Source organism: Thamnophis sirtalis, unplaced genomic scaffold (assembly GCF_051295495.1).
Source record: "Thamnophis sirtalis isolate CommonGarterSnake01/CBP01778 unplaced genomic scaffold, rThaSir2_p1.2 scaffold_6, whole genome shotgun sequence".
Lineage (NCBI taxonomy): Eukaryota > Metazoa > Chordata > Lepidosauria > Squamata > Natricidae > Thamnophis > Thamnophis sirtalis.
In genome coordinates, this window is record NW_028261386.1 from 89,459,608 (window position 1) to 89,473,475 (window position 13,868).

General features: G+C 34.2%; 1 protein-coding gene across 11 annotated transcripts in view; it reads left to right on the forward strand.

Moving 5' to 3' along the window:
• Positions 1–13,868, forward strand: part of NHSL1 (NHS like 1) — a 244,126-nt gene that overhangs the window by 212,314 nt on the left and 17,944 nt on the right. For 6 of the 11 annotated variants that reach the window (XM_087718373.1, XM_087718383.1, XM_087718384.1 and 3 more), the window contains 3 exons: positions 1,027–1,098; positions 5,897–6,089; positions 11,081–11,284. In XM_087718373.1, the coding sequence (XP_087574499.1) occupies positions 1,027–1,098; positions 5,897–6,089; positions 11,081–11,284 (469 nt within the window). The remainder of the gene's footprint in view (positions 1–1,026; positions 1,099–5,896; positions 6,090–11,080; positions 11,285–13,868) is intronic. The other 5 variants (XM_087718374.1, XM_087718378.1, XM_087718375.1 and 2 more) reach the window with 4 other exon arrangements.

The following is a 13,868-nucleotide window of genomic DNA, read 5'->3' on the forward strand; positions in this document are numbered from 1 at the left end:
TACATATGGGGTAGTTGAAGGCTAAGTAGATGGGGACTATATCACATGTGGATATGGATAATCTCATACATTTAGTAACCTTTCATTTTTAATCCTTGTATGCCAATTTTAGAGTTTAGACTACAATTTTCATGCATTTCCTCTTCAAAATAGATAGAAATCAGACCACTTATTTTAAACCACTGGATCCTAGGACCACCAAAAAAAAGAAGAAGAGTTAGGCTGCCTGTAGCTCTGATGCTGCAGATTATCTGCCCCTGACATAAATATTCAGCTTTTGTTCTCTACATCCTTTTAGTTTATATAGTGCTAATTAAAGGCTTGATAATCAAATACTGTACACTGAGGAGGTGGATAACAGCTGCCGATTGAAAAATGTATGATGTAACAATGGCAACCATTTTCATAGAAACTCAAATCTATACTGTAATTCTTATAACTGAGACATAATTTTAAAATAATAAATATTGTGCCTGGTTTCACCACATTTAAATAGAAATCTGTGAAATTACTTGACTGCTCTATTAATCCAATGTTTGAAAAACAGAGGTATAGAGCCCCCCATAGTTCAGGAATGGGTGATTTGAAAGACCACTATTCAGGATCCTTGTCTGGTTGTCAGAGAAGATAATATGGGTATATAGATAATTTCTTTGACCTGATATAGACAGAGTTGTATATTATTTTGATTTAGTTCTGGATTATCGTTATATACAGACATGTAATCGCTGGCCCCGGTTGAGGTGTTTGCCATGTTAAGACTTGATGATGCTAATTTAAGTACACTTCCCACTTGTAAACACACTGAATTGGTTGATCTAAGTAATATTCCTCTTTCTGTTCCTCTCTTGCATTCATTATATGTTATGTGGAAAAGGTGTGTTTGCATATAACAACTTCCTGTTTTTTAAAATTATTTGTACTGTGATGTGCATACTGTGTCTGTTGTATCTTTTTTATGTCTGTGTGTTTTCATTATTTTCTCTTCGTCACTCATTTGCTTTCTTTTTCTCTCTCACCCAACAGTCTAGTCTGTTAGACTGCCTCTCTCAGTCTTGCTTAAGTGCCTGCTGTTGTTTGATGTCATGGACGATCAAGGTATCAAGCCCACTCCAGAATCATCCAGCTGTAATATCCGCAGCCTGATGCTGTTGTCACATTAGAGTATCCTCTTCTTAACAGTGCTCGTATTTTAAAAATTACTCCTGCTGCTTTATTTCATGTCACAGGGAAAAAAACACTGTGCAGCAACACTAAATTCCCTATTCCTTTTTAAAATATCATTTCATTTCTTGGAATATGTGAACCTTTTTTTTTTTGCTGTCTTGTTTTTTCTTTTTTTTCTAAATGGGCATTGTGGAAAGTTACTAACTTTCAGAAAGCATTGTACATTTTGTCGTAACATTGAATTTCCAAACTAATTTAAGTTCAAAAATTTCTTAAAACCTTTCATGTAAGAATGAACAGTGACAAACCCTTAGGGTCTTGCTAATTCATACATCTTACAGAAGGACGCTATGCAACTTCCAAATCTCCTTTTTGGCAATCCCTGAATCCTCCTCTGAATGTGATTGCAAGAACTCAAAATATTTGTATGTTGTTTTGAGACTTGAACGGCTCATTTTTTATAAATATAGGCGATATATAGATAGACAGACAGACAAACAGACAGACACACACACACACACACACACACACAGTCTGACATCCTTAGTCATACAAGTTTCAGTCTGGCTTCTGATCATCAAAAGGATGTCTATCTATATCTAAGAATTCCAGCACAAATAGCTGGCTTCCTACAGTGTTAAACTTACACTGTCTACTGTCGACCTCACTCCATTCCTAAGATCTGTAAGGGGGGTGCATAAGCACATCAACGTGCCTACCGTCCCTGTCCTAATGTTTCTTTTTATTCGTATCCATTTCATGTATCCAAAATCATGCTTATACATATATATGTTGTCTAATACATGCTTGAAAAAATAAATAAATAAGGGTAAGGGTAATAGGAAAAACAGGTTTTATTGTTGTTTTATATAGTTCTTGTGATGTAATTGTAGATTTCAAAAAGGAAAAGGTAATCAGAAAGCTGTTGCTTGAATATTTTTTTAATTGGTAATTTCTAAGAAAAATGTTGGTGATAGTGATAGGAACAATAGCCCTGCTAGATTAAATCAATGCTCATCCTAATCCATAATTGTGTTGCATATTGTCAACTATAAGATATTCATTCCAGAAAATGGAGACTGTCTTCTATCATTGTTTCCCTGCAATTATTTTGAAGCATACTACCACCTTTCAATGGAAAACATACTGCCCTCATTAAATCTTAAGATTAATAGTCTTTGATAGACACATCCTCCATTAATTTAATTCCCCTTTAAAGATAATCTTTCAATTCTGTGATAATGAATGAAGAAGCAGAAGAAGACCAATCAGCTAGATTCATGACTCATTAACATTTAGGTTCCTCCCAAATCTTTTAAAATAGTCAAACTTTTGGTGTTGCTTGGAATAGATTTTTGTTTAAATGAGTAGCTTTACATTCTGAAAAAGAACACAGTGCTGCTTAAAATTTTGTGAACTCTTTTGAATTTTTAATATTTCTAAATTGATATGACATCTCTTTATTTGCTGTTAGTTTTAGAACTTGTTTGGAGAGCAGATCACATTTTAGGTCATATTTATGCAGGATTATTGAAAATTCAAATTCAAAAATTCCCTCATTTGGTATATGTGTTACATTTATTGATATGACTGCATTATGTAATGAACTTTGCATCAGAGAAATTTTGATTTATATAGAACCCCAATTAAAATATAGTTCTATGTGCTGCAACATCATCCTTTCTTTGATGACACTATGTAAGACAGATGCACTTGGAAATCTTTATCAAGGGAAAAAAGCTATTAATATATAGGATCCCAAAGACATCAGATTAAGAGTACAATTCTGCAAGGCATAGTTCCTAAATCTATTTTGACAGTCCAAGTAGATTTGTTGAATATGGAATTGGTTTGTTATTCTCTTCTGGAAAAATGTTTAGTTTCCCAGTCTGCATAAAGCCATGGAGTTTCCTGGTTGTTTTCCATCCAAATATTAAGCACACCTGATACTGTTTACCTATTTTAGATTTCCCTACTTTAACTAGGTACTTTAGACAAAAATGCATGTTGTTCAGTTGGATATGCTCCAACTAAATGTGCATAATAGCATTGCTGTCTAAAGGAACTAAATTATTAACCATAATGTGTGAAACTGAATAAATAGAAAATATACAATTTTTTCAATATAAAGGTTCTACTTTTGCATTTTCTTTAGTTTCTGGAGTTTTTCTACCCATTAATGTGTAGAATTTTTATGTAATGGTTATGGGCACCTTCCTATTAAATTAGCTTAGTTGGAATCTTCCCTCATTGAGTGAGTTCTGGCTTGTTTGTTTGATTGATTGATTGATTGATTGATGATTGATTGATTATATGTCCCTGGAGACAGAAGATAAATGTACAGTAGGCTTCTTCTTCTTTGCATTGATCCTACAGAAGAATTCCTAATATCAAAAAATTCTTTTGTCTAGTTATATTTGTTCCAATAATCTCATATTGGATTTAAATTTCACTCTCCCAAAATATTAAGAATTCTAGAGTTGAAATTTTAGGACATTTAGTAATAGATAACACTAGTGCATTACTTCAGCTGCTACAAGCCATCCATGTTTACATTTCTTTATCAGAGTTGCCATAACTCTGAAACTGTTTTTCAGCAACATTCAGATTGGAATGACCTAGAAAAATACCTTTCCTATTAGGTAATGTTAGGACCCCAAGTGGGATTTGGTGCATTAAAATTAGTGGCTTAATCAAAATACTTTATTGTACTAAAATATTGAGAAAATTTGAAAACATTTAAATTTATTAGAAGAGATCAATTCCTGTTTAACTGTTCTATAACAATAACCATATGAGAAATTCATTTTTTTTCCTGCTGGTAAAATACCTTGATATTTTGTTCTGTGGACCCATCATAGATTTCCCACTTTGTCAACATTCTTGTTATATTAAATATTATAAATGCTCTTAAACAGTGTTTATTTATAGCTGTACAGTCTCCTTTCCAAACAAAAGTATAGTTTACTATTTAATATATGCCATTTTATTTCTTTTCAAATTTGAAAAAAATTCAATTCAGGCTTGTCTTATGACAGTTACTAATTTTGGAATTGTTAATCAGTATGTTTATGATTATGTTGAAATCTGTTGTTGTTGCTTACCACACAGCACCACCATACTTTAAGTATTATTCTATTCTCAAGAGAGAAGAAACATCCCTTTTGGCTATTATTGCATAATAAATAAAAATCCACTCTGCTATTTCTATCTTGCACTCAAAAAGGATAGGCTTCTTATTCTTATGTATTCTTTTCTGCGAGTTATATAATTTCAAAACCAGCTCTGGCTTGGGATTTTTTTAAAAAAGAAATAAGTTGATTATAAGGCTATCCTGGAAGTAAACATTAATTCATGATTTATTGTTAAGTTGTTTGTATGACTAAGATTGCTTTGCTTTGGTGCAACTTCATATGTATATTCCCTCCCCCCCGGCAAGGTGTGTGTCATATTTTAGAAAAATATACACTTCTAAAAGATGAAACAAATGGATATAGCATTTACTGTATAAGTGGTCCTTGCTTAGTTAAAATAACTGGGATCAGAATGTTCATAAAGCACAATATCATGTCACTGCATTGTTTGGGAGACTGAAGTCCCGGCAATGCCCAGTTGCCATCATTAAGAGAGGACCTCACGTAATCACAACTTTTGACTTACTACCGGCTTTCCGATTGACTTTGCCTGTGGGAAGTTGGCAGGAAGGTTGCAGATCATGTGATCGTGGGACAACATGATGGTCAGAAATCTTAGTGGGAACATGGAAATTGCCATACATATATTAGTTTAATGTTCTGTTTGTGCATCACAGTTGTGATGATTGAAATGTTCATCAATAGGCAAGACTCTAAGAGGCTATTAAGTATTTATGTCACTGAAGTCATTCTCAACTTTTGGCAGAGTTTTAACCCAAACTGACATTTTAACCTGCATTCCTTGATTTGTAGTTTGCCCATTTGCATTTATTATAAAAATTCCTATAAATATCCATGTTAACATAATTTTGAGATAGATTTTGATCTATTCTCAGTTTTCTTATATACCAAATGCTATCATTTAGTCAAATTAATGTTTCAATGGACATTTATCAAATCTTAAGAATATATTAACTGTTGGGAGTATAAAGATTGCATAGTAGTTTAAATATCTTCTCAAGTGTTCATAATGTGTGACACTCTGCAACTTCCTCTCTTCCAAGATACTTTTGTTGTTGTGAGAAAAAAAAATGGAGTAAGCGATTCCATGATTAAATCCAAAACAATTTCTTTTCTAAAAGAATGAATATGTCACTGTTAATCAATTTTTAAAAAAAATATAAGAAAGCCCCAAATGAGTTTGCTCCAGAATACATTCCAGAAAGTAAAAATATTGAAGAAAAACTAACCTATCATTTATAGATTAATAGACTTACAGTTGTCTTTAAGAGCAAATATACTAATGGAATGAATCATTACATGTTTGATTACTTTCTTACTAAATACTTTAGTAAGGAATTGAACCATGAATTATTCTTGTTTTAGCTATTAAAAATCTTCTGCAAAATTGTCATAAGAAATTGAGTCAGATGTCAAAAACATTTTTTCCAATTCTCTCACAATGTCTTGTTCACAGGAGAAATAATTTATTTAAAATAAGGTAATGTGTAGCTGGAAAAATGTCTTTTGCTGCAATTTTCTAAAACAAATTTTATAAAATCCCTACAATTAATGATACTGTTGGTTTTTTTTAGTGTTCCACTCCTTCTCCTGAGGAGGAGAAGCTTATTCCTGTCAAAAGACCCAAATCACCAACTCCTGATGAATTATCTGACATCAATACTCAGACAAATTGGACCAAATCACTTCCACTGCCAACTCCAGAGGAAAAGATGCGACAACAGGCTCAGGCAGTCCCAGCTGATGTTATCCCTATTAATGTAACAGGTAAGTGTTTAATTTTATGGATTTATGGCATCTCTTTATGATATTTAGACCAAAATCATACCTTTATAGAAAGTATTGATTATGTTAAATAAAGATAACAGATGATAAGCATCAGGACCTTTAAATATTATAATATCACAACTCTCTCCCCTTCAAAACTCATGCTGAATGATTAAATATTCTGAAAAATGCTGAAATGTTATACTTCTGAACTTTCTGTTCTATAATCTTTGTTCTTTAATGACTTGTTTCATAATAACTTTGCTAGTTTTTTAAAAAAAGTTTATTTTTAAAATATCTAGCTCATTTTATTCACTATCAAATATGTTTTCTAGTAGCATATATGTCAATAATATTTTTGCTACATAAAAGGATGAGTAAGGCTTAATGACCTAAAATAAAATTGACTGAGACTGCTGGCCCATAATAAAAGAATTTAAATCAGAAGTAAGATTGTTCTCTGTGGAATGCAAAACAGAATAATTAGCAAGCATTTGTTTTCTCCAGCATTATTAAGCAAGAAGGAAAGCAAGGAGAAGAAAAAAGTTGACCTGCGAAAGCCCTAAAACCTGTTCATCAAGAATCTGAAAAAGACTATAGAAGGAGATTGTAGGCATAGCTGTATTAGGCTTTTTTCCCCTGGATATGATGATAGGTTAGATCATAATTCAGGAAGTTGATGCAAAAATAACAACAACAACAAGCAATCATTATTTCTGGTTTTCTATATAACCTATAGCTATACAGGGCTGTTTCGGATCCTTACAAAACATGAAGGTTCCTTCTCAGAGGCAAAAAAAGCGAAGCATGACTGAAAGATTGAAAACTGAATTCTTGGTCCTTTACAAGGAATTCATCATTCTTGTTCTTTCTTGCTTAAAAAGGAGTGTCAGACTCAAGGCACTATTTTTGAACTGCAATCACATGCTAATCTGCAAGATCAGTTAAACCAACTGAATTTTTTCATTAATAATCAATTAACAGGTGCTTTCTTTTTCCAATGTGGTGACTAATATCTGCTTAACTATACTATTAGTCTTACCTTCTTAATATAACTCAGCAATCAGGGTTCATTAAAAAAAAACATGAAAGAAAGAAATACATAAAACAGAAAGACATGTACCCTAGAAGAAGAAAAAAATTTTTTTGTGGAGATTAAATTGTTGATGCAAACTAATAAATGGGGTTTCCACCCCTTATTTTCTGCCTTTTTAAAAATGGTTATATTCAGTTGGAGTTTCTTTGTTGATATAGTCATGCCCTCCACTGAATTGGTTTCTCCTCAGTTGTGTAGTCTCTGCATGTCTTCCAGATGTAGAGATTCTTCCAGATATGAGGAGAACATGATATCAAGAGGGGACAAATGAATTGGGCACAGTCCTGTTATAGTAGCAGAAGTATCCTCCTATAGTCATGGGTACAGACAAGATTTTAAAAAATACATGTAAGTCAAAAACATTTAATAGGGAACATGCCACCTGTTTAATCCTATTTAGCCCACAAAAGATAGACACAGGCAATAAAAAAATGGATCAGAGAGTAATGTAATCCTAAAACAGAACTCTCTTCAACTGTTCAACTCTGCTAAAATGTTCATTTTTCACACTTTATGGCTATTTCTATCTGAGTAAGTACATAAAGATTGCACTATAAATTTCTCCTCCCAAATATTTGCTTCTTTGATAAAATATTCTTTTCAGGTAAGAAAATAAATACTGGGTTTTTTTTCGTCCTGTAAGACACACTTTTCTCCCCCCCAAAAAATGGGTGGAAATTTCTGTGCGTCTTATAGAGCGAATATTGCCCTGTCCACCCGCTGGCCCCCACCCTTCGGCCTCTGTCTCCCAACAGTTTGCCTCCTTGCAGCAAACAGCCTGGTCAGCTTCAGCACAGCCTGATTTAGTACGAGCAGCTGAGTGGCAGTTGGATCAGCCTCCAAGAATACCGCCAATCAGCTATTCCAGGCTGCGGGATTGCTGCCACCTATCGCCAACTCTGTGTGCCCCATTTTTGGCCTCTGGTTTTTGGCCTCTGCATGCCCCATTTTTGCCCACCATGTGCCCCATTTTTGGCCTGTTCCAGGCGACAGCGATCGCCACCTGGAATGGGCCAAAAAGGGGCATGCAGAGGGTGAAAGCAGGGCATGCAGAGGGTGAAAACAGGATGCACAGAGCCCAAAAATGGGACACAAAGAAGCAGTGATGGCTAGCAGAGATCCTTGCAGTCTGGAACAGCTGATCAGTACTCTGGGAGGCCGATCTAACCGCCAATCAGCTGCTCATGCTAAATCAGGCTGTGCTGAAGCTGACCAGGCTGTTTTCTGTTTGCTGCAAGGAGGCAAATTGCTGGGAGGCAGAGGCAGTTTTTTTTTTCTTGTTTTCCTTCCCAAAAGCTAGGTGCGTCTTATGGTCTGGAGCGTCTTATAGTTGAAAAAATGTGATATATCATAAAACATATGTCTCTAGTCTATGTGAGACAAGAGGAATAGATCATAAGAATCCATTGTTTCTTCTTCCATAGAAATATTATTTATAACAGTCTAGCTCAGTCATTTTATTACAATAAAATATTAATATTGCTGAACAATATTAACTTTAAATGTCCTATTTAAAAATTAAAATCCTGTAAAATAACATTAATTAATAATGGACATGATATTTCACTTGTCTGCAAGAACATGATGCCTTCCCACCTTTAGTTAACATCTGTCAGTGTTCTTCTAGTAAGATAAATTTTAGTACTAAAACTTGATATGAATGTACTGAAGACTTAAGTTAACAGGACCAGCTGTTATCAGCTTTGGGAGTAGATTTAGTCTCATGAATTAGCAGGAATTTAACTTGCTTTGAATATGATATACAGTATGGATATAAAAGATGTAGTGCACTTTTCCAGAGACCAGTAGCTTTTTGTTTTCTTAATGCTATTGTGTGTCTCTGGATGTGGTTTTACCCAAATACTTGGAAAGGCAGTAGTAGATATTATTTGAGGATTGTTGTCTCAAGTAAAAGATAAAAGCCTTCATTTGCTTACATATAGCTAGCTTCATTGGATTGCTCCTCAATTAGCAAGTGAAATTTAAACAGCTCTCTATAAATGTAAATTACAGCAAAAAAAGTAGCTAAGAAATTCATATGAAAAAATTGTGGAATACAAATTTAAGATAACAAACAATTTTCCTTCTAGGTTTAATTTAGAGGGTGTGCTAAACAAGCTCAAGCAGTACCTTACTAATCTGCATGAACATTTTATAAAATTGCCACTTACAACGCCATTCTAATTGGTGATAGGAAATTGAAGACTGAATGAGAACTCTAGTGAAAAAAGGATCAGTAAAATGAGCCGTCTAAGTGTGATTATACCCAGTTATTATCTAATTCTCTGAACATTCTCTCTAGTTTGCAAAGTCTGGTACTTATATAAATTGGGATGAGATATAGACAATGGTAGTGCTACTTTTATAGAATAGAGAGGCTTTTGGCACTTCTTTCAAGAGCCAATTTAATGACTAACAACATTGGCACATCTGAGGAATTTTTTGGGGTAGTTTTTGTAGTATGGGATGGAGTATTGCTGTTCAAATAAAAGAGGCTCCCTGGTATGTTGAATAAAATAGGGTTGATGGTCTGAAATGCTTAATCTGTTCGACTGCACATGCTCCTTTACTCCTAACATTAAAGATGTTCCATCTAACAAAAACAGGATGTCTTTGGGCTCACATACAACATCATCTTCTCAAACCTAAACTTTTTGTCTATGAAACTGAAGATGAAATTGTTATCTTTAGTCTGTTGCTATAATCCAGAACATATTCATGTGTAAAGTTTCAAAAACCTCTTTTAAATCATTTGCATATCCCATGTTTTCCTTAAAACTGATCTGATAATTGATTTGATCGAGGGAGGATCCATAAACAGCACATTCTAGCATATGGTAAAGACACTTTTCAGTGAGAAATAACTTGGCTAGTCAGAAATGTAAAGTATGGAACAATTCAAATACCTGTAATTTGAAGTATATTTGATTTGTAATCTATCTGAAAGAATAAAAACGGACAGAATATAAATATGGCAATAAGTTGACAAGTAGTCATTAACTCACTGAAAAAAATGGTAATGTCTATAGCTATCTGATCTGGAGAACTGCTGTTGGGTCCATTATGATGCAGCACATAATCAATTGTAAGGCTTACTTCTTACATGCAACATGAATCATCTTAAATTACTTAAATTACTTAAACCTCATTTTGATTCAAGGGGTTCAGCAAATTTAGCATCCAATGGATTAAACATAGTTGAGATTTCAAGTGGAAAAGCAGTTCATCATAATTATAATTTGTTTATCCAGTGATGCTATGAATTAGTAAGCTTTTTGTGAATGATCAGAATGAAATGGAGTATGTTATCTTTTTGATCAAAGATGGCAGATTTAATAAAATATATTCATAATTCCATGAATAGGCAAACACACCTATATTTTTTTCAAGATTTATAGAATCATACAGATATAAACAAATCATTTTTGGCAACATACAGTCATATACAGTATATCTTGGTATTTTATGAAACTATATGTATATGTATCTCAAATTTTTCCTAAACCATTTTCACTTGAAAACCTATTTTTGGTTGTGCTGATTAGGTCTTGATTTGGCTTAGGTTGCTGTGTAAACACTATCGTTTACATGTCCATATTTTTGACTTACAGTGTTCTGTGAATCCAACAAATCTTAACATATTCTGCTAAATGTAGTGAGTAGAAGGTCAGCAATGTTTTCTAGTGCTGACATCTGATAACCCAGTCATTCTTCTTGCTAACCCCAGATCACCCAAAATCACAGGAGATCAAATCACCAAGAAATTATCCACATAGGCATTTAATTTTTATTTTACATTTTAAGCTTTACAGTTGCAGAGTGCTGTATCTGTTCCTGCTTTGTATGACAGTGCTAACATCATATATTAATGCTTTTTCTTCATTTCTACTATAAGCAAGTGGAAGAAAGTGCATGATGTCAGCGTGCTTGAAAATAATGGTGCTTTGCTTGTTCTACTGTACATCAGGGGAGAATTTTGACCGCCAAGCCAGCATACGGAGGTCTTTGATTTACACAGACACTGTGGTAAGGCGGCCGAAGAAAATGAAAAGGAGAAAGACTATTACAGGAGTCCCTGACAACATCCAAAGAGAGCTAGGTATGGCTCATCAGAACTGTATTCCATTTCAATTAATTGCTTATTGTAACTAAACTCATAACATTTAATTGCGCTTATGAAACCAATACAGTCTGATAGCCTCCTAAAAGTTCCAAATGAATGTATGGCTGGTGACTAAGAAAGAATAGCGAGTGCATTCTTCGTATTATTATTTGTCTCCTACCAAGAAATTAAAATTCCCGTTCCACACTGAAGCTTATGTCTGGGATTTGCTGCAAGGAAATGCAAATTAACACACATGTGGATACTGTCACTAGTGGACTTGAGGTATTCAACAGTAGCCATTTTCTAATTTTCAGGGTCATTTCACAGATGATAGTTTTGATCTAAAAAATTTCCCATTTCAGATTGTGTGTTGAATGAATATCCTGTTTCCCCGAAAATAAGACCTCCCTGGACAATAAGCCCAAACGGGCTTATTATTTAGCGTGTGCGCTAAAATAAGCCTTCCCCTGAAAATAAGCCCTCCTGGAAAATATTGTAACACAGCAACAACCATGAGGTGACCACGCTCGCCACTTCCTGCACCTCCAAAATAATAAGTCCACCCTGAAAATAAGGTCAAGTGCTTATTTCGAGGGTCAAAAGAAAATAAGACCCTGCCTTATTTTTGGAGAAACACGGTACATACATTTGTTTTATATAGTACATGGAAAGGCCTTCTGTGTAAGAAAGCTTTAATGTGCAAATTATACTTTTATTGAATAGGTATTAAGTACATTAATATAACTTGCCGGTTTAATTGCTGCCTAAACATTTCTCCAAGTTCTAACATCTCATGAGGATCATTTTGTTACAGTTATTCTACTAACTATATCTCCCTTAAAAAAATGAAATACAGGTATTCTTGACTTACAATAGTTTATTTACTGACTGTTCAAAGTTAACATTACTAAAAAATGTTACTTATGATTGTTTTCCATATTTATAACCGATCATGTGATCAAAATTCAGAAGTTTGACAATTGGTACATATTTATGACAGTTGCAATGTTGTGTGATCACCTTCTGTGACCTTCCGACAAGCAAAGGCAATAGGGAAGCCAGATTCACTTAGTAACCATGTTATTCACTTAACAACTGCAGTGATTCACCTAACAACTGTGACAAAAAAGTTTGTAAAATGGGACAAAATTCATTTAACAACTCACTTAGAAACAGAAATGTTGCGCTCAATTGTGGTCGTAAGTCAAGGACTACCTGTAATAAGTCTTTAAACATATGATGCAGATTCAAGTATGTTGAATCTATGTATTTATTAATCAATTTATATAGCCACCTCTCTCAATAATAATTACTTATGCTTTATAAGATTTTTAATAATTTTATTAAACATTACAGTTAAAAAAATAAAACCTAATACAAACTAAAAAGAAAAATAAGAAATAAAAAAATGGAAAGAAAGAAAAATAAGAATATAGTAAAGAAAGGAAATACGTAAGAAACGACTTGTCCCTCTGTGAGAACAAGTACAAATAATTTTAGTAACTAGTCACCTCCTGTTAAAATACGACAAATTGTCTCTTCTTCTCGTATTTCATATCTTATTTATATGATATATATCTGTGATGGCGAGCCTATGGCACCCGTGCCACATGTGACACACGGAGCCATATCTGAGGGCATGCAAGGTGTTGCCCTATGTCAGCTCCAGTGCGCATGTGTGCCCTGGCCAGCTGATTTTCAGCCTTCCGGAGGGCGGGGGAAGGCCGTTTTTTGCCCTCCCCAGGCTTCAGGAAAGCCTGAAGCCTAAAGCCTGGGAAGGGTGAAAAACGGTACAACAGGCAAACCGGAAGTTTGTTTCTGAACTCCCATTTTTTGCCTCCACAGGCTCCGGAAGCTTTCCTGAACATTATGGATATAGGCACACTCACACACGCCCTTTTGGCACACCAGCAGAAAAACGTTTGCCATCACTGATATAGATAGATAGATAGATAGATAGATAGATAGATAGATAGATAGATAGATAGATAGATAGATAGATAGATAGATAGATAGATAAGATATATCTCATATATCTTATCTTGTCTTAAAACTTTGTTGTTCAGTTCTGATCAGCAAAAGTCCCTTATGGGTTAGAAGAGATAATAACATATCTTGCTTTAATCTTAATCGTGTAAACCAACTTCATATTCCTTTCTCTTTTAACCATCTTGATCTTTAATTTGTTCAAATAATATCCTAGAACTTCATTTCCTTTCGTTTCTTTCTTTGTCAAGATTCTCACAGAATCTTTCGAAAGTTTGACAAGTCTCTTTGTAAATTCCAGTAGTAAAGTTATTCAGCTTACTTAAAAAAGATCCAAGCCATTCAGCCTGTCCAGGAAAGGAGTTCTCTTCAATGTAAAGAATGGAAATTGCTGCCTGCCCTCCTTCGGGAGGCAACTCTTTTGCTCTGCTGGCTTAATGACCCATGTGGTTACTTAATAACTGCAAATGAGAGATCTGGGATTGCAGTTGTGAAGCAAAATGGTCATATTGCTGGCTCACTTAATCGCTGCAGTGACTTAAGACTGAATTTCTGGACTCTATTATGATTGTTAGGCAAGAACTACCTGCAA